The following is a 20,708-nucleotide window of genomic DNA, read 5'->3' on the forward strand; positions in this document are numbered from 1 at the left end:
ATCCTTCCTACAAGAATAGTTGCAGCCTTGACTCAGAACAAGTCCTTTTTTACAACTGGCTATTCCAAGCATGAAACTTGCTAAAAACATTCTGCCTCCCCTATGTCCAACAATTATCTGGGATTACAGTTTCTGTCTCCAGACACAATATCTCAACTGTTGTACCTATTGCAAAGATGAAAAATGAGTCTGGGCTTTCAAGCTTCCTGAAAAGAAGCCTGTCTTATCCCAAGGCTGAACAACTGGAGCCCAAGGATGTCAAAGACAATGAATACCAGATATATTTGAAAAAAACTCCTCTTGGATGCTGCTCCACCATGAGCAGCAGACTTGGGGAAAAGCGCCCAGTTACAGCAAATGACAAGGCAACCCAAGGCGTACACCAAGTGCTCTCAATGGGAAGGAAGCTGAAAGAGCACAAAGACTAGATACAAAAGCACCCAGATCCCCAGCACAGCCACCAGTAAGCTTATCACTAGAGACCGCCTATAAGAAGCTGTAGATGGAAAGTAGAGCCTATGTATTCCCAGCAAAACAACCAAGTCAAAATAAAGATTCTGAAGAAATGAAAAAAACCACAGAAGGTGGTGAAAAACGGCACCTACAATCAATAGAGCAAATGATGACAGAGAGACAAATAGATCATACAGACTTTCACAGGTCACTCATGACTGGCAAAGTGGCTGACAATGATCTTTCCTTTTGCAGGCTGGGCTGAGATGGCGTTTGTGCCAGCCAACAGGACAAAGAACACCAAATCCACGAAGCACGGAAGAAACCAACAACAGGCTGGATCCTTATCGGCCAGCAGAGGTGGATCTTGTATCCTTGGTTTTAGTTATTAATCATGCCAAGTCCTACGACCAGGTTCTAAATTGATGCCAGTATCAAGGGAGTTGTATCTTCTTACACTAGCCAAAGTGCTGGCCACTAACTTATGGCATAAATTATAGACATGTTGCATGTAACTTACACCATTTTCCTTTAAACCCTGTGAAAATACAAGCCCATGCCTTTGCTTCTAAAATAATTAAAGACAGAAATTGTCCATATTGGCTGACAAATATCTAGCGAAATTAGAATATGCTATACTAACATTTTAAGTGTTTTGCTAAAAACATGAAGAAAAATACAAGCTATCCATTAGCAAGCAGTTCTTTTGAAAAGAAACCATTACTTTTTTATGCAGAGCTAATGTGGCCAAAATGCCACAGATCTTTCAATGACTAAACCAACAGTATTATTTATCTGACATATTCATTGTTGAACCCAGCTCTGTGCATTGGCAGTAAAAAAATAGATTCATTTATTTCAAATGAAAGTGTGTTTAATACAGAGGCAATATTTAGGGCAATGTTTGTCTTTAGAAAGATATCTACATCACTTAGCTTTCTTCAATGAAAATTTCAGCTAGACTTAAACTGGATTCTAGAGAAATCAGTCAGCTACAGCTCTGTTAAGCCTTGCTTTACATGGAAACATGGAAAAAGAAGATCCATCTTCTAAGGTCTGCTTTGTTTTTTTCTTTTGGTAGTAAGTGATACAAAGCAGACTGCATCTCCCTGCCGGTGTCTTTATCCCCGTGTGCCCTGAAAGATGAGCTGAGGTGAGACAGGGGCTGCTTATACAGACCCTACCAACACACAGGTACTGAAGAAATTAATGAGCCGAATTCAAAATTGTCTCAAGCAATTTAATTTACTGGCTGTACCCAGCGTGAAGATGATCTCTGTGGGCTCTCTGGAAAGAAAGCATACTGTTTAATCTCATGCTGCTAGTTCATGTGCCAAGTTAGAAGACTGTTTCCCCAAGGGCTCTCCCCCCTCCCCACCACAAACACCTTTTGGGCAGAGAGAGGCTCTTGCACGGGACAACGTAGAACCCAGTTCAGATGCACAAACGCAGCCCCTGAAATATCCACTCCTCTCTGCTGATTAGGTGTGCAAGCCAAGCCGCTCTGCCTGCTCTTTCCTAAGAGCTCAAGTCCCAACAAGCATCTAATCCCACCTCTGATAAACAAGTGAAAAGGCCCTTGCCTGAAATTTATGCAATCAGGCAATGAGAATAACCCCCTGCATTCCTGTTTTTCCTTACCTTTTTAATAATTAGCCATCCAAGGGTGCAAAACACACAAATAAATGAAGACTAAGGGGACTCATGCTTAAATAATACATGTCAAAAGAGTCAATGAAATGAAGGTTCAGCTTGAATACTGGGAGATTCCATAATTAGACAGAAAAGATGGTAAAAGGCTCCCACCCCATGTGTCTCTGCATAAGGATTAGAGAGGGAGAGACAAGTGCGTGTTCAGACCAATGGAAGAATACCTTACCAGCACTTCAATCACTGCAGGAGATTTCATGTATCCGTGTCTCAGGATAAATGGGGCTGTTTAACATAGGTTATTTTCTTAGCAATCCAGGCAAGGAGAGAGATGATAAAAGAGCCAAAACTCTCGTAGGAGGTATGAATGAGCAATTAAATGTTAAAAATAGATAAATAAATATTTACATTCCCATATCAAAGAGTAACAAGAACAGCACTATAGTACACCGTGCTAAGGCAGACGAGAGAGATCAGCCTCCCTCGTGGAAGGTACCAGTAGCCGGAGGGGTGGTACAGCTTTGTGGTACGACCTTTTCGTAAAATGCATTGAGTCTGGGAAGCAGTTGAGCTGTACTCCTTTTCCACATGTCTTTTAATTTGCCTGACACTTATGCATAATGCATTGACCCCAGCTTTGAGCTACTTTCAAACAGTTTGTTCAAAAATTTTGACTGACACGCTAAGGACAGTCTCTTCTGGAGGAAATCAGGGTACGTTGTGAATTTGCCTGGTCTGGTGCTACGATGGCAAAATGAAATAGTGCCCAAAGAGCCAGGCACTGCTGGCCACTGGAGAGTCCTCCTGTGCAGCTGCCCCACTGCCCCACAACCAGCAACCACAGCCTCGGCTCTGCAGCACCAGTAACAGGCAGCTGGGAATTCACTGTGGAAAAACCTCATTTCGGCTGGTTACAAGACATCACCAAGGCAGTGTTCTCCATTGTGGACGTTGTGCCCTGGCTTGTTTGAACTGGTTGTTTAGTATGTTCTTTTGGTTTGTTTTGGTTTTAATTTAAGGAGGAAATTCAAGGCATGAGTCCAGGGATTAGCACTGATAATGCTGCAGTTTGTAACAATGCTACAGCTTTTGCTGTTAGAACCCTTTGGTGCCAAGTACTACATGAAGCAGAAATTTAAAGCAAGTCCCACCTCAAAGAATTTGCAACCTGCTCCTTTATTCCAAAGCAAACTGAGCCAGGTGTGGGCGCCTGCTGGGGAAGTCAGTAACTGTGGGCACACAGTTCACTGCGGACTGCACCTGTGCTCATAGGTGGGGTGCAATGAGGACATGAAACAAGTGCTTGTAAATTATGAGAGATAACAATGCCCAATACCTTTGCTCCACTTAAGTCAAAGCGGTTTTGTCATTGAGAGAGAAGGTTTTTCTCATGTGATCACAGGATGTACTACAACAAATAATGATAAAAGAACAGCCCAAGTAGATAACTCCAGTCTTGTCATGGCTTTACTGTTCCCAAAAGCTTTGTGCATAGCCAAGCTGAAGACATACCAGAGGCATCGTTTCTCAGCCCCAGAAGTATTAAGCCTTTGTATGTTTTCCATAGGTTTGGACTCAGTGATTTGGGTATCAATATCCCAAATGCTAGTGTGCAAACGCCAGACTCACAAATCCTATGAGTTAGCAGCCAAGAAATCAGACCACAAACAGAACTTTCTTGCTAAGACCAAGACAATGGGTGACAAATCCAGCAATGGTTTTGAGGGTGATGACATTACATCAGATATCACTTCTGAAACCACAGGGTTCATCCTTCTGAATTCCTTTACCAGCAACTATATTCAAAATAAAATTTTCCATTACTGGCCATTCTTTCATTCATACCCAAATGTGATTCAAGTTCCAAACTGATAATGTTCTTCACATCATTTATGTGCTATAATGTCACTGGTCTGTTTTGAGAACATTTGAACAATGTGAAGATTGATCAGATAGAAATTGCTTATATATTGTATTTTTTTCCAACAGTACAGAGCGTATAACAGTCTAGTTGCATCAGGATATGACCCTGAACAACTTTTGCTACTTTAGTTAAAACAAATACATTATAAAGCATGGTGTTGGATCTCTGTCAGGGTGAGATGGTACCCAAGTTGCTTCATCTGCTTTGAAGCATCTTTATGCTCTAGAACGTGATTGTAGACTGCACCAGAGAATTGTTTGTGCTGCCTGAAAAACATCAGAGACATGAAATACAGACAGAGCATGGAGGTGTTGGTGAAAAGTCATGGACTCTCATTTTGCCTTACAAAAGAAAAGCTTTTGCTATGTGTTATACAGGGAAACCTCTTGGCAGAGGAAGGTCTAGAAGTGATGTTTTCAGTTTAGATTATCATTCCTAGAAGGCCAAGAGTTAAAGTTCTTCACAACTGCTAAAGCTAGTTACAAGCCCTGACATTCTCCTCCACAAATAACCCAGCACTTACTGGTTAGGCAGATCTCATTAACTTTGTACTGAAAAACGTTATTATCCCTTACAGATTCACCACCTTTTGAGCCCTGGGGTCTGAGAATAAGTAACAGAACCCTTGCAAGCCTGCCGTGATTAGTTACCAATTTGAAGTAGAGTGTTTCCTATTGACACCATCACCACAGTTTACGTGTGCCGTTCCACTTTGCGGCTGCCTGCCAGGGGGACCTCACAGCTGTCACATCCTGGGCTTGTCAAAATTCCTGTAGGCTTTACCAGTTGAAAGGAAATCTATTTCAACGTATGGTGTGTGGCTAACACTTTTTAGAAGGCTCTTCTTGCCCTTCCCCTTTTGCATTTCCATAGCTCTCCAGACCTTGCAGTCTTTCAGACTCTCCCACAGCCGCCCCCAGCTTTCAGCTGACCGGCGCAACGCTTTGTGCTCAGCCTAGGGCAGAGCTGAGACCCACCTAGGCAAGGGACCTGAGAGCCCTGTGGAGCAGAGCCCCACCAAGTAAAAGAATGCCATTTAGCACTGACAGGCTAGGGCGCATTGAAATGTTCCCTTCTAATACATATTTTATTTTCTCTGGTTTTCCACTTAATATATCACGGTACCTGCCACCAGGTTACATCAGCAATAATTTCTGAAATGTTTTGAGACAGTGCCTTAGTGATGGCTATAAAACCCATTGAGGTGGTCCTTTACCTTGTAGCATTTTCTTCTCTAACAGCTGTCTTTCTAGATGAGGATTTTATGCAGAAGATCCCAGATCATCTGAAGTTCCTCAATTTCCAATTTTGCATCTGCTTCTACCAACACTGAAGTGAAGCTTGACAAAGCCAAGTCTAGTGAGACTAGAACACAGGGTAAGGCATGCCCTCAAGAAAAACAGCCAGAAGAGATACCAAAAGCACCAGTGAAACCAGGACCATATTTTCATATGAGTGGATCTAACGGAGCCGAGCTGTAACTAGATCCTCTCAGCAGACTCCTATGAACAGTAGTACCACCATATATGAAGTCATGCGATGTTACCTGTTATCCATTGGCCTCAAATAATTTTCTTTTGATTTGCTGTCTTTTTGGAGTGGTACACCTGGGGAACCATTTAAAGATAAATGAAATAGAAGGTATCCACTGGAAGGCCACTAGTGGTAAAGTAGCTAACTACTATCTCTTCGCAAAGAAACAAAATGCTTCTATTTGTTTAATGACAGGGGTTTTTTGCTGGGGCTGTCCAGAAATTGCTTAGCTACACCATGTTGCAAATCTGCTAGCATCATCACTACAGCTAGGAACCACTGTTATTGATCAACATTCTGTTGTGGTAAATGTAAACCAAGAAAATAATAAGAAGAGATTTCTGCCCAAGAAAACTGACGGATCAGAAGTTCCATTCATTCCTTCCTGAGTTCTTCCCAGCATACTGGCATTCTGCTCTAGATGTTGTCACCAGCAAGCACCACAGAAACTCTGCTGCAAACAGCACTTTCCTTGCTATGTTTCCATAGTTTTTTCTACAAGTAGTTTTTCTATCGCTACTTGTCATCTCTCCCTAAACTCCTCAGCAGAGAGGCTCCTTATTAGGACTGGATGCTGAACATTTCTGTTCCATGGGTACCAGTTGCATCCTAATTGGAAAAACCCTGCTGAAATGGTACCAGTTCTCATTAGAGCTGCTGAATCACAATGTTCCTAGCATCCCCAGTTACTCCTCCATCCTCTCAAGTTCAGACCAGCAGGTACACTAACAGCCATTCTAACTACTGCTTCCCACCTTACCCCCCCACCCAGCGGCTTCTGGGCATGTTAGGTCACGCTCCCAGAGAAAATTGCTAGGATTTAGAGGGATATGAGCTAACTATGCATTTGTTAATAGAAGGGAGGCTACTTTTCTGTGTTGTTTTCCTTGTGCAGTGTGAGTGCCTATAGCCAGAGCAGAGGATGGCAGCGTATCTATGACAACAGAAGAGAGGATTATGCACTGAAATGGTGTGGAATCAAGTGCCGAGAGACCTATTACCGTTTCAAAGAAGGTAGAGGTGCCTGAGGGCCGTGAGTGGGAGAGGTTAGTGGGAAAAACCCGAGAATGCTGGACTTGTGACTCCCACGGCAGAGGAGGTCACCTGGGGGTAGGACAAACAGGTAACAGCTCCTTGGCAGACTTCAGAGGGGACACCAAAGCTGGACTGCCATGGTGATTAAAGGAAGGGATTTAGACAAGAAAACACTTTTGGGAGAAAAGATACCACTGAAATGAACTAAGTATAGTGAAATGAGCAGTACGGAGATTTTTAAACACAAATGGTCAGAATCATTTCTGAAAGGCACTCGTCCCTCTTTGGGTTTGAGCCCAGGCTGCAGTCAGACTGACACAGCACAGTGGCACAAGAACAGCACACAGCCTACGCTGGCGCCTCTCAAGCATGAGTCCAGTCCTTGCGTACCTTCGCAGTGTCCGACGTGTAGAGATGGTCCCCACGGTGGAGGTGGGAGAGGAGAAAAGGAGGAAGGTACACTAAGAAGCAAAGTAAGCTCAGATGGGTCACCCCACACATCCCAGCCCCAGCTCTATCTAGGGGGAACACAGGCACTAAAAGCCAAACTACTGCATTAGCAAGCAACCTTCTGAATCGCACTCCACCCTTCATCTCATCAGTACATCCCGACCTCACCAGGTCCAGCCAGCTTTCCCACCAGAAAAGCATAAAATCAAGGACTCCCACAGGAAGCCTCTGGCTGGCACCCTCAGAGCCTAAGCACAGCCCCTGGGGCAATTATGTTCCTTCTGGGAGCTGGTCAAGACCTGTGCCCTGGCAAGCCTGAGCATCATGGCGCAGAGCTGTGGGCCTTCCTGCGGCAGGGGGAGAGTGTTGTCACCCCACCACCACTCCACGTGCAGCAGCCACCTTTCCCCTCCTGCCAGCTCTGATGGCGATGCGGTGGCTGTTTGCCAGGCTGCACCGTTACAGCAGTTTGCCTGGCACACGGCGATGCGGACAGGCTGTGTTCCAATGCAATTCCGCAGCTGGAATGGTGTGACAGCAGTGGCACCTTTGGAGCAAGCAGGGGATGCCTGTTTCATGAAGCGCCACCAGGTCGGTTTGTCCCGCTGTGAGGTTGGACAGGAACACGTTTACACAAGTGTTCTCACTGCTCCGTGAAACTGTCACTACGGCCTTAAAGCAAATTGGTGAAAGTCAACAAAGTCAGCTTGACCCTCCAGATTCCACTGCACAGGACAGTGAGAGCAAAGCTCTTTTTTCCCCTCATACAGGTGAACAGCTTCTCTACCAGATTCCGAACAACAGAGTCCTCACCAGTCAGATAGGGCTTTAGTGCTGCCTGAAAGAGCAAGAGCGGATGATGAAAAAGATCAGTAGGAACCATGATTCCAAGTAAGAACCTCTCACCTCTTTGAACCTTGACCAGAAACATGCCAACAGAAAGCGAGAACACGTAAACAAAGGACCATTTCCTTCTGGAAGCATAACAGTACAGGACTCGAAGTGTATGGGGTTTCATTTCTTTCTTATCTTCTAGAAAAATCACTTCCCCCCCTCCAAAAAAAAATAAAAGTACATGCATTATTAGAGACAGAATTTCCTCTTTGTCTATGTCTGGAGCTGTAGGAGTGTCAGGTCGCCCAAAGACAACAGCCATAGTAATTCCCCTGTTTTGGGTATATTGTCCTACTAGAAAGGCCACAACTTCTCATGCCATAGACACTGCAAATATAAGAGAAGCTTATTGTCATTTCTGCTCCTTTATTTTTGACCTACTAAAAACCCAAATAATCCTGTACCATGGTTACCTGCAGCCATCTCAACTAGTTTTCAAAAACCTGAGTATATGAAAAATGTCTGAAGGCTAACGTATATTCTTGAAAGCTTATGGAATGAGGTAGCTCAGAAAAAACATACAACAAACACACAACTGTCCACAAGCAGGGGAAAAAGCCATTTCTTGCATTTCTACTTGCACCATCCACTCTGAAAGTAACCAAGGAATGAATGTGTTGGAATAGGGTTTTCAACTTGTATTTGATTCTCCCAAAGGTTACTGAAGATGAAAGAATTCTTCCCAGAAACTTTTTGCCTGGACTTAGAGGATGAGAAACATGCTTTTTTTGAGCTTCACAAAGGTGAATTGTCTTAATCATGGTGGCAATCAATTTAAATAGCTATGTGATCCTCTGAAGCGTTCATAAAAGTATACACAGTAATAATTGGTATCTATATGCACGTGTATCTACATACATGCACACACATTTAAGTGAGCAGTTTCTAGAGCCCACTGATGAGTGCATCAGTGTTTCATACGGCTTTGTTATAATAGACTCATTCTTTCTGCAGAAGAACAGATTTGGATCTGCCAGCTGTGTTGCTCTAACTGAGGTCGAGGAATCTTCCTGCTGAGAACTGCAGCTGCTGTCAGCACAGCATCCTTCAAGGATTCTTGCTTCAATCCTCCGCAGTGCTGAGGACTACCTACTCGATAGAAGGGTGCCATACAGGGTTCCCCGGGCAAGAATAATGCAAAGGTAGAGACCAAAGTCTGGGAATTCACATGTGAGTGTTTAAGCAGACTGGCCTCAGAGAGCAGGATTGTTCCATAGGTGTTTAATGTGGTTACACAACATCTCATCAACCCATGAAATTTCATTTTGTGGGAGACAGTCTATTTCTCTGGTTGGTCTCTCTTACATCCACATTGTCATCAGAAAGATCCGAGTTTACCTTTGTCTGGCAATTTAAGAATGACTTCAAAAGGCCAGATGTTACAATTCTGTACGAGTTCTATATATAAAGCCTTGTGCAAAGTAATTTAAATTAGATATTATTCCAGTTTCTTATACAAAGCTAGCATTTTACCAATTGTACAGCTGCAACATCTGTTTCATGCCATCTAATAAAGCCTCCCAAATATCTTTTTAACTCTGCCTCAATGCTGCAGAAGTCTGGACCTCAATCAATAGGCAGTGGCTAGCAGTCACTAAAATTTGGGTTGGCATGGTTTTATTTTTCATTCCTTGCATGAATAAAGGAACTGTATGTTCTTTGTAGAACATGCAGCCTCGCAGCCATTGCTAGAATATTTTCCAGAGAAGCAGAACAGCAGAAAAAGGAAGGGGAAAGTAAGGCAGCAGTCACAAGAACAGTGTCAGCTACTGAACGTTACTTGCTTACTGCTACACATCACTTCCCTTTGCCTCAGCATCCCTCCCTCAGCTGAGGCATGCATTATAATTAAATCACTTCAGTGCTTTGAGATGAGGGAATAAAACTTTCAGAGAGAAACACAAAAGAGATGTTTTCATTATTTACCTGGGAGCTGCAGTTCCCAGATGCCTGTGGTGTGCACAGCTAGGCGTACAGGGCACTCCAAATGTCATGGTGCCCATACATGCATGATATTGCCTGGCACAGTCATGACATGCCAGCAACGACCATGTGATACACTCATGACAGCACTGTGGTGTTGGCATGGCAAAGGCATGTGATGGCTGCATGTCCTGGTAACATGGTGATAGCAGTTCCTCACACTGACCCTGTGCCACTTCCCTGGGGTTCTGCTGTCTTGACCTGGCACCTTCATCTTGCAAGAGAACACAGTGAATAGCAAGAGCCTTTCCAAGAGCTTCCCTCGCCAAAGCAAGCAACAGTCGCTCTTTATGTTCATCCAAACATGTCTTTTCATAACAAAGGAACGGTTGGCCTCACTGAAAAGAGCAAGAGAGATTTGTAAAATGGTAAATGGGAATGATGATTTTACAGGCTTTCTGAAACAGGCTGGACTGCGTTTACGCAGCAGTAAATGTAAAGTCAGCACAGGGGGCAAAAAGGTGACTGCCTGACAAAAGCAGACCAAGGGCCCTAGTCAGGCCAGTGTGGGGTCTTGGACATAGACAAGCAGCAGTACCAGGAGAACAAGTGGTTGGATCCTATCTATCAAGATCTCATCTTGATTTCTATTAGTGAAGAATGGCTTACATGCTGAAGAATGAGGCTCCATATTCCTTTGAAAACTGTTGTTAGCACTGATTGCTTTAACAGCGTATCCTAGTTATTTATATGGACATCCAGCAACCTTTGATGATAAAGAGAAACAGTTCCCAGACTACATCACTCTGGCAATAAAAGCAATGGTGCTGTATGAAGGGCTCTTTGTGTTCAGATGTAAACTTTGCATGTTTTCCAGTAAATATTAGTAAATCTTTAATTACCTCTTGCTCCTGAGACTCAGCACAGCTTCTATTCTTTTTGAAAGGAGCTGTTCTTGGCATTTCTATCCTCTCCTATGAGCACCCTCTGCTGCCACTCACCGAAGAGATTAGTTCTGTGGCATGAAATGGACTGGCTGTGGGGGTTTGTGCGAGCTTTGAATTGCCACATATTATGACTGCTTGTTGGTGATGCAAGTTAAAATACCACTCTCACAAGCATATTCACAAGCCTCTGCTCCTGGAAGGGAAGAAGTTTGATATCCAGTCTTACCTCCTCATTGCCTGCACAGCACCATACGTGTTACTTTTCACCCAGGGTTACGTCAAGTTGACCTTCATCAAGTATAATGCTGCTTCTGAAGGTCTGACTGTTCATCTGACCAACCAGGCAAACTACAGTCACTTCGCTCAGAAGAAGAGGAGGGTGTGTTGGCAGAGATGGGAAGCAAAAAGGATTTTTGAAAGGCTAGAAATAAATGCCTCATACATGCAAAATCCCTGCACCCAGGAAATGGATGTGGGCTTATGGTCAGGCATGGCAACCAGGCTCAACAGAAGCAATACCAGATCAGGTTCTGTTCTCTGTCATGGACCAGTTCTCTGCTTAACCTGAGAATTTCTCTCCCTGGACCTCTTCTTCCTGCCATTTTTCTGTCATGTATCTGTAGACAATAAGCTTCTTAGGGCAAGAAACCTTTGATGGCAACTACCTAGCACAAAGGAGCCTTAATCTTGGCTAAGGATTTTGCCAATCCTGTTGTGCTTAAATATAGTAATCATAATGGTGTAAGATATGGATGTATTCTTCAAGAGCCATCATTCTTAAACCTCCATCTTTGCTTGTCTTGCTTCTCAAATGAGAGCTGTAATAGAATGAGACTGTTCTGGCTTGTACCAGGATACATACATATCTTGTCAGACACAACAGAAGCTCAGACCTACCTGAGTTTTTACTTCAGATGAGGTGTTTCAGTGGTTAGAACTGGCCCTGATGAAAGAGAACAAACAGAATCAGAAGGAAGAAAACAGTTTCCTTTTAAAGCCCTTCTCCCAGTGTCATGCTGCATTCTGACAATGAGCAAAATACACATTACAAGCGGTACCAGCCAAGCCCGCTTCAGTTGGAGTTTACGGTTCGTGGAGAAGTGCAGTTCGGGACAGCAGATTATAGCTGCTTCCTGCAATATCTGCTATTATCAGTACGTGACTTGTTTTCCTGGAATAGTTTGTTTGCTCAGCTAGAGAGCTATCCACATGGGAATTCAGGTGCTCCGGTAGGATCCCATGGCACAGGTGATATTAAACAAAGGACAGGTGTTTATGAGCAAAACACAAATTACCTGGGTTCCTGCTGGGTGGAGGGAAACAAAATTTGCAGGAACAACTGGTAAACGGCCAGACCTTCAAATTACAGTTGATTCTGCTCTCATTCCCTCCCTACCCTTTCATCCCACCCGGAAATAGCCATTTTCCTACTATATTTCCAAAAGACAAGAGGTGGCAGAGACAGTGTCACTAACCAGCAGCTTTGCACCCTCACAGCAGGTGTCCCACAGAGGGAGGTGCAGCCGAGCCGTTTCACAGGGAGTGGGGACTTGCCTTTGAGTGAACAACGTAAATACCCCATTAAATGCCAGCTGACACAGATGAGACAGTGGAAGAGAGAAGCCCTCTCCTTGGTTTCCTCTGGGGATACATCCATACATCTCTCCCAGGTAGAGTCTCCTCTAAGAGGGTACTAGGCAGATGGACACTGGAATTGGATGCGCTCCGAAAAATACCATGACTCGGACTCGAAAGCCCCTCTCCCTCTCTGCCAGCCACTGGTCCAGACATAGCACACATACACGCACACGCACCCACACTGTTTGACAGAGCCCTTGGGTAACTGGCTTCGCTGCGTCCACGTGGCTCGGGCACATCTCTGCCCCGGCAGTACTGTACAGCGGGAGTCTGACATTTGCTCAGGTTTAGCTCACTGCTGGGGGACTCTATTCCCTCCACATCTGTAACTTAATCCTGGGGTTCTTCCCAACTCCAGATGCATGGAACAACTCAGGGCAGCGGGATGTCTGCCATGCAAGTCACTTCCAGAAATGCAATCCTCCCTTTGCTCTGCTTTCCTGTCTCTCAGTACAAGCAGAAGAAGAAACTGCTGCACAGCCAGGTGAGACAGTTTGGCACACGGAGCACTTCAACAGCTACGTTAATGAGAAGTTCAGAAAAACCAACGGCCTCCCCAAAGACTGGGTTTTCACTGTCTTTACTGTAAGTGCAAGCAAGTGTATGGTGTCCTAGTCTGCCTAATTAGGGTGACAGGAGTTGGGAGAAAACCCGTCAGTTCACTGGAGCCCTCAAGGAAACACATGCACTGAGCAAGAAGGTATTGATGGTCCCTTGGTAACCATTTATCCGCAAAATGCAACACCCTTCTGAGTCTAGAGAGGAGCTCTGCTGGAGGCTTGGGAAGGAAAAATGTCCCTAAACCAAGAGGACACCTATGACTTACAGTGACTTCTACACCTTGGCATTCACAAAGATCAGTTACCCCCATCCCCTGTCTTCCAGTTCTGAAAAGGATGCAGCAGATCATGTTGCGGTGCTTCTTGGCAGCCAAGCACAAACTCAAGCGCAAACTGGGCTACTTCGATCTCACCAGCTGTGACATTTTAATTGATGAAAACTTTAAGGTATGAATACAATATTGTCAAATACTGAATGTGATACGGGCCAGATGTCTAATGCCAGCAGTACAGCACGGTTGACACGGGCTCTGGTGCTAGGAATTAAACAGAGCATTCAGTCAGCCAGCTAGGAAGTACAGGATTCATTTTTTTTCTCCAGTTCCATTGTCCAGCACCAAGACACGGTACCTATGCTGCCTGCACATTTACTGCACAGAGAAACCCTGCATTAACAGCTCAGGATGGGAAGAAAAGTACTTACTGCAGGTGAAACTGTTCTGTGCAGAATTTGCACAGGGAAGCAGAGTTCATAGTGGAACATATGGGAATTTTAATGCCCATTCAGTTTTTTCTCTCTCCAGAAACCAAACACACCAGATGATCAGCCCACATAAATCAGTGTGTAATGCTTCTAACATCACATGAAGTATACTGATTTACACCAGCTGAGTATCCATCGAAGGCTACGAAGAACTCGCCCTCACCATACTGAAGAATCAGTCATTATCGGTTGAGATGTCAGTACCAACAACTCCATGTTCACTGTAGGTTCACCATATAGCAATAGGTCAGCCCACTGAGACTATAAAATCTGCTAGAATTACAACTCAGACTTGTAAAGAGTGAATGAAACAGAGACAAGAAAAGCCAGAAGAAAGGGAAATGTTAAACACAGTGATTGAGGTGCTTTCAGTACAGCACAGTCCTTCAAAACCACCTGGCCTAAACATAACAGAAAGCCATCTGGCAGATTCTGCTGTTGCTAAAGCAGAAAGGAACTCAAACATACTCCAGCAAAGGGCAGCGGGAACAGCAGACCCTATGAAAGAAGGGAACAAATGTATGCAGCAGTGGGTAAGGCACGCGAACAATAGGCTCCTTTGTACAGGGAGTCAATGGCAAGGGAGAGTAAATGGCAAAGACACAGAAACTGGTGCCTCTCAGATTTCAGTGGGGATTGTCTTCTGCAACGCTGGCATGCAAAGCCCGGGCTGTGTAAACTTTAAGTAGAATAGAAGATCTAGTATCACTCTATTGTGGCAATTCGTACTTGGCTAGTTAAAAACTTCAGCGTTTTTAAAGACCATTACCTCCCCAGGTATTTTACATATGGAGAGATAAACAAAATCTGTTTCTTGAGAAGTATTATCTGTAAGAATGATGATGATTTCTGGGCACTTAGTGGTGACAGAGTCAGCTGGAACCTGGAACTTCGCTTTGAGAGAGAGTAATGTAGATCTCTAGGCATTTATTTGGCATAGGTTTGTCTATCTTTTCTTGCCCCTGCTGGGGAGCAGAAAGCCTACGGTTTTATTGGTGCGGTGCCGTCTCACGAGGCAGCTGTGCGCTCCCTGCAGATCAACAGCTGGGCACAGGACCAGCAGCTTCAACCCACAGTTAACACCGCTTGCTGCCGCAAACTCCCAGCTCGCTGTGGGCTGACCTTGACTTGGTGGCCTGACACCCTGTGCTTTCCACCTGTAACACACAACAGCCCGATTTCTCCCTGTCATCCTGTTTCACGGCACATGTAGAATCTGCTTTATGCTGATTTAACATGGCCTTATACGTTCAGTCCTAGAGCTCATCATGCCTTTCCCTCTTCCTTATTTGTCTGAGATGTAAATGCCCCCAGCATCATTCCTAATAATCCCTGAAAGGACGCTCCCTGCAGAATCCTGATTCAGTCTTTGGAAGGTGTTTTGCCTGCCTCAGAGTTCTTAGAAGTAGCACGGAGTATGAAAGCAGGGCCTGCTGAGAAGCTTTCTGTAGAGCCTTGCATATTCATGTGTAAGCTGAGAAAAGAGTGAAGTGCTTTAAGAGGAAAGGGAGCAAAAGTGATGGATGTGGTTTTGCTGTTGTTGGCTTTTTTCCTACTGTTTTCTCAAGCTTCCTTGTGCTGCCCTGTAAATGCCTAAGTCACTACACAGCTTTGGACAGTGTCATTTAAATCCTCAAGGAACCTGTTTTCCAAAAGCATTGCATCAGCCATGCAAAAGGGCTTCTCTCCAGAGGTATGCTGGGAAGACAGATGTGTAAATTTTTTATCAGCCATAAAAGGTTCAGCTATCTATCAGTAGAGAACAGACTGAACATAGATAAGCCATTTGCTAGTTTGCGATAGATGTACACAAATGAAGATAACACTCAAATCCCTAGTTAAAGCGGGAATGGTTCCTTTGATTTGAGTGACATAGCTTTTCATTCACCCCAGGAGTATGAGGTATATCTACATGGATACTGTAGACTTGGTTGTGCCCACCCCAGGTCACGACGATAAAAAAAGACTGAAAAAATTTGTTAAGACTGTGGAAAACAGAACACCACTGCCTTAGCCTGAGGTCTCCACTATCGCTAAGCAGGTCCCTTTCTGGGTTGGCAACATCTGAGTAGCCCTTCCAGTGCTTGGTTTATGACTGCGCACATGGCTTCTGCTGTGTCCACACAGGATACAGAACAAGTTATTTTATTCCTATTTCTGACTGGTATTTCAGTGCTGCTTAAAGCTTCAGCCGGAGGTCAGTCTCCCTGGACACCTGCCGCTACACAAATGCAGAACAGACAGCCCTGCTGTGGGTGGCTTTGGGCTGTGAAGCATGTTACAGTCATCCTCCCTAAGAACAAGTTCTGATGTAGAGAGATGCAGACATTCCCATGCAGTCTCGGCTATCAAGTCACTTGGAGCCTCTGGGAGCATGGACTGATGCCCTCGCCCTCCCTGAGACCACAGCAGGGCGTTCAGCTTCTACCTGGTGAGCTCTAGCAAAGACCCACACAATTAAATTAACGAAGTGTTTTTCTGGCTCAGTCATGCATTTCCTGCACGCCAAGTAGCCTTACCTCTGCCATATCGGCAGGGAAAGGACCGACCTCTGAGACGGGTCTTATGTTGTCTGCTTGTCCCCATGTCACCACGTGACAGAGCCTAGTCTCATTGCCCAGTGCTCCTTTGAAAGGCCAAACTCCTGCTGTAAGGATGGTTCTACAGCAATAAGACTACAACAGTAATCAAACCAGATGAAAATCAGAAGTATTCAGCAGATGCTAACACTGCATCTAGCACTATACAAAGCTCAAGACATGAGACCTCAGATCCTGGTGTGATGCAGGATCTGACTGCAGTTGGCATGTTGTTCAAGAACCCATGGACAAATCCTATTATTTGAAGTTTTTAAGCCTAGCTGTGATGTCTTGACAGAGCAAGTTTAGGATGTGACAGAACATGGAGCTGTACTGCCAGGCTGCAGGGAGCCTCTTCATCCCAGAGAAACATCCAGAACAGCCCTTCTGACCAAAGCCACAGGGTACTTGTTTTCTCATCACTTCAAAAGCCTAAAGAAAAAGGACAGTCCATGGTTAGGAGGTCAAGGACAGACATTCTGGGGTTTTGTTTCCTTTCTTTATCATATGTTTGCTAGGAAAGTTTGAGCAAGGCACCTGTATGCCAAATGGAAGGAGAAGCACAGGGATTCCATTCTATATGAAATTCCCATGAAATGGGATATTCACAGAGATATGGTGAATCCTGGCCTTATCCTCTCCGCCCTTCCTGAAATAGAACAAAGGGCATGTACTAACTCGCCCTGGTTTTGAGAGGTTAAGTGCATTTAAAAACTGAGACATTCAGACAGTACAATAATGGGGAATGTGGAAGGTGAACAGCATGACAGGTATCACAGAGAACTTTCTTCCTCCTGTTTGTCAGCTTTATATGTTTTGAAGGAGAAAACCCCAAAACCTAATCAAGGCGATTAAGAAAGTTCATTGATTTTGTCTGCCAGCACAAAATCTTCTGAACTTTTAAGAGGGAAAAAGAACACTTACTGAGAAGCAATGAGTTTGCCAAGAAAAATGCACGTAACTTAGGTGCCCTCTGTTGGCATCTGCAAAGCAGGGTTTTTTGAGCAGCTGTTCCAGTTCTCCGGAGGAGAAAAAAAAAAAAAGAAAAAAAGAAAAAAAGAGAAGACATTTTACTGCCCTCACTATTTGTTCAAGAAAGTTTTTCAAAGAAGTGAAAAATACTTTTGTGTTTTATTCTCGGCAAAATAAAGGGCCAAAGAGAAGGCTATCATATTGCCAAAATCTAGCAAACACTTAAGACTTCATTTCGCAGGTACTTGCAAGCAAACTCATTGCTGTTTCATGAAAAAAAAAATTATTTTTAAAAATCAATTAAAAGAGAGTAGAATTCTCCTGGGGCTCTTATATTATTAAATATTCTTCCTTACAAAACACTGAATAGTTCCTACATGTCTTATATACAGGATGCAGCACACACGGTGGAGGCAGGAAGCAGACAGAAGAGTTTCTCTCACTATAGGGAAAAGAAATAGTAAACAGAATTATACACAAGCCAGCTGTTTGGTTTCACACAGATATTTTTAACTGGACCATCACATTCTGTGGATTGTAGCTTCAAATGTTGGCGTTTCAGAGGGAAATGGAGATGAGTCCAGTATGGGTATATAAAATCAGTATCTTACATGGCTCCTACCTGAAACTAAAGCTTACCCAGGAAACCAAGGCCAAGGGTGCACTGAAAACTCAGTACCAAGTTTACTTAGTTTTGATCCCATGTCTACCTCAAATCAAAATGATTCCTAGATTCCTAGAAACTTTATTTCATGGTATCAAAAAAACTCAACTAGAAGCTTTAATGGAAACCGGTATGTTAAGAAACACAGTGCCTTCACGCACCTATAGAGGAAGAGTTAATCTAAAAAGCATCGGCTAGAGACCCAAAATAATGTGTAGTGTTGTTTTCAAGTAAGTAAATGTATCCAAAAAGGGATTTTGTTTTAAACCATCCAGTCCTTATGAAAATTTTATCCTGCCTGCATTCTGTGTTATGGAATTCTGCTGGGATTTATTAGTACTTCCACCTCTCAAGGTGTTCACTAAGTCAGTAAAAGGGCATTGCTCTGACTCTGAGGTGATCCAGCCTAGTTTTCTAATGGGCATTCAGTTTTCCTAGGTCTGGCTTCTGCAGATCAATGCAAATCCAGCATTGCCTATCAATGCAAAGCCTTGAGAGATGTCAGCCCAGCTGTAGTCTTCGAGAGCCTTGGTAAGCAGACAAGTCACAGGGTGGCCAGCAACAGCTGATCATGTCACTCCACTGGCTGCCAGATGGAACACTCCTGTTTATATCAGCTGTAGGTCCAAAAGGATCTTTGAATAAAGATCTCTCACTGCTGAGTTTATAGGCAACTTAGAAGGCACTGACAATTCTAATCCATGTAGACCTAAAAAAGCTACGGTCTTTTTAGCCATGCACCCATTAGAAAGAAAGAAGTGGTTAAATTTTTTTCATTTATAATTACTTTTAAGAATATATTTATGTACAAAAGGCTAAATGTTAAGACACGTCCCTATAAAGTGCACCTGCACGCTTTTCTCCTGCCTGTTGTTCCTCCTGCCAGGTTAAGTTGGTTTGTACAATGTGCCTTACACAGCTTTGTAATTCAGGTGGTGCTTGAATGCCAGCGTACTCCACTGCACTTCACCAACAGAGCTGGCAACTGCTAGGTGGACTATATAAAGACTGAAAAAATCCTTACACCGTCTGATATACATCAGCTAGAGCTGCTCTTGCCTGAAGGACCGCCATCTGTTTCACCCCCAATTTTCTGTGAGATCACTGTATATGTAAGGAGTAGCAAAGGGAGAGCCTATGGCTACATGAAGGGTGTGAACGATAACCTGCTCATGGTTACTGTCATAGAGCCAGTTTCCTCCCTGTGTGCATGTGTATTTATTTGGGGGTGTATTCCTATCCTGTATTGCACTGTAAGCAGTTTTACAGTATTTTCTCTACCAATTTCCTAAAATGTTTCCAGTGGAGCTGAAGCTGCTGAAGTGAATGCAAGCGTGGTGTTTGGTTTTTGGTTTTTTTGTTTGTTTGGTTTTTTTAATTGTCTTAGAGTAATAGTCCACCGAGGCCCCAGATCACAGGTTGGAAACCACCTCCCCTCATCCTTCCCTCGCACACAGCTGCTTTGCACACACACGTTGCAGCTTGGGTGTATTTTAGTGCCAGAGTGTTCCCACCACCTCCTAACTGCATCTTCTTTCCCAGATTTGGTTCTTGTGGTTTTCGACAAGCGCCCCATAGGTCAGAGTATTTTACCTTCAGAGGCATTTGGCCACTTTGTGCTCCTCTGTCATGAGGATACTGCAGGGCTTGGCCAGAAACAACCCCCGAAGCTCAGAACTGGCCCGTGTACAGGCTGAAATACGCAGCCACAAGCAGAGGTGATGGCCACTCGGGCCAGAGCCCTGCCAAAGTGCTGGAGAGCTCTTCCAAGAAGCCTAGTGGCTCTAGAAAAAAGGTTGCTGTTGCCCAGAAAGAATTGTCAACAAACTGTCCCAACTATGCCACACGTGCAGCTCTTCAACCAGCATGAAAAACAGCCCTGAACCATTACAGAGCAAGAGGGTTTTCACAAGTTAATAAAACATGAAAAGAAAATAAAAGCTAAACTTGCCTGCGTTACGCATACCCAGCTTGCTTTCACCTGACTTGAACAAGCAGGTATCAACCTCAACTGGAAAACCAGTGACTATTTCTGGAAGTCCTCAGCTCTTTTGCAGACAGCAGTGCCTGCACCAGCCAGCCAGATATTATAGGAAAGTTACAGAAAATGAGACAACTGCTAACCACATTAAAACTCATCCCTTTTACAATGTTGATCTGACCGGCACAATCCAGCCACACTTTTTACATACAAAGCCCTTCTACAAAAACGCAGGGAGAGAAGCTGCAAAGACTAAACCTCAGGCTCAGCAGCAGAAATCCCCCAGGCTGGGCACCATCCTTGGCAGCTGTGTGACCAGCGCCCTCACTCACCAGATCCCCTGTGCCTTGCACCTTGAACCGCGCTCTGTTGACACTCCCTTTTGTTTTTCCTTCGATCGAGGTGACAGCCAAGCAGCAGCACGTACTTCTTGTATCAGGCCAACATCTCAGCAGGAAATGATGATGCCTGGGGGACCAAGGAGAAGGGGAGGAAGGGAGAGAGGTTTAAAAGCGACATCAAATGTCAGACACTGCTCTTCTAACCCAAGAGGAATGTGAATGAGCAGTAAGCTGAAGGGTACGTGCGTGATTCCTTCCTCTCCTGTGCTTACTCTAACAGGGGAGTGCAGGCATGTTCACGTGATCCTGTGACAGCAGCATCGGTTTGAAGCAAGCATCATCTGGGGATGGCGGAGACAGCGACTGTACAGGCTGGCTGGGTCTGCAGGAACAGGGCCGGG

The 20,708-nt window shown here is 44.3% G+C and overlaps 1 protein-coding gene across 1 annotated transcript; it reads left to right on the forward strand.

The window, feature by feature from the left end:
• The first annotated feature begins 670 nt into the window (after positions 1-670).
• On the forward strand, positions 671-19,682 carry TTLL10 (tubulin tyrosine ligase like 10). The gene is given in 15 exon segments (XM_056331525.1): positions 671-831; positions 3,671-3,869; positions 5,319-5,504; positions 6,456-6,574; positions 7,816-7,936; positions 8,597-8,682; positions 8,894-8,991; positions 8,993-9,083; positions 10,983-11,162; positions 12,126-12,151; positions 12,928-13,036; positions 13,333-13,454; positions 18,424-18,457; positions 18,460-18,516; positions 19,528-19,682. Coding segments are annotated over 15 exon segments (1,725 nt in total). The 5' UTR covers positions 671-689.
• The last annotated feature ends 1,026 nt before the right edge of the window (positions 19,683-20,708 follow it).

This window comes from Falco biarmicus, chromosome 3 (genome assembly GCF_023638135.1).
Source record: "Falco biarmicus isolate bFalBia1 chromosome 3, bFalBia1.pri, whole genome shotgun sequence".
Taxonomy (NCBI): Eukaryota; Metazoa; Chordata; class Aves; order Falconiformes; family Falconidae; genus Falco; species Falco biarmicus.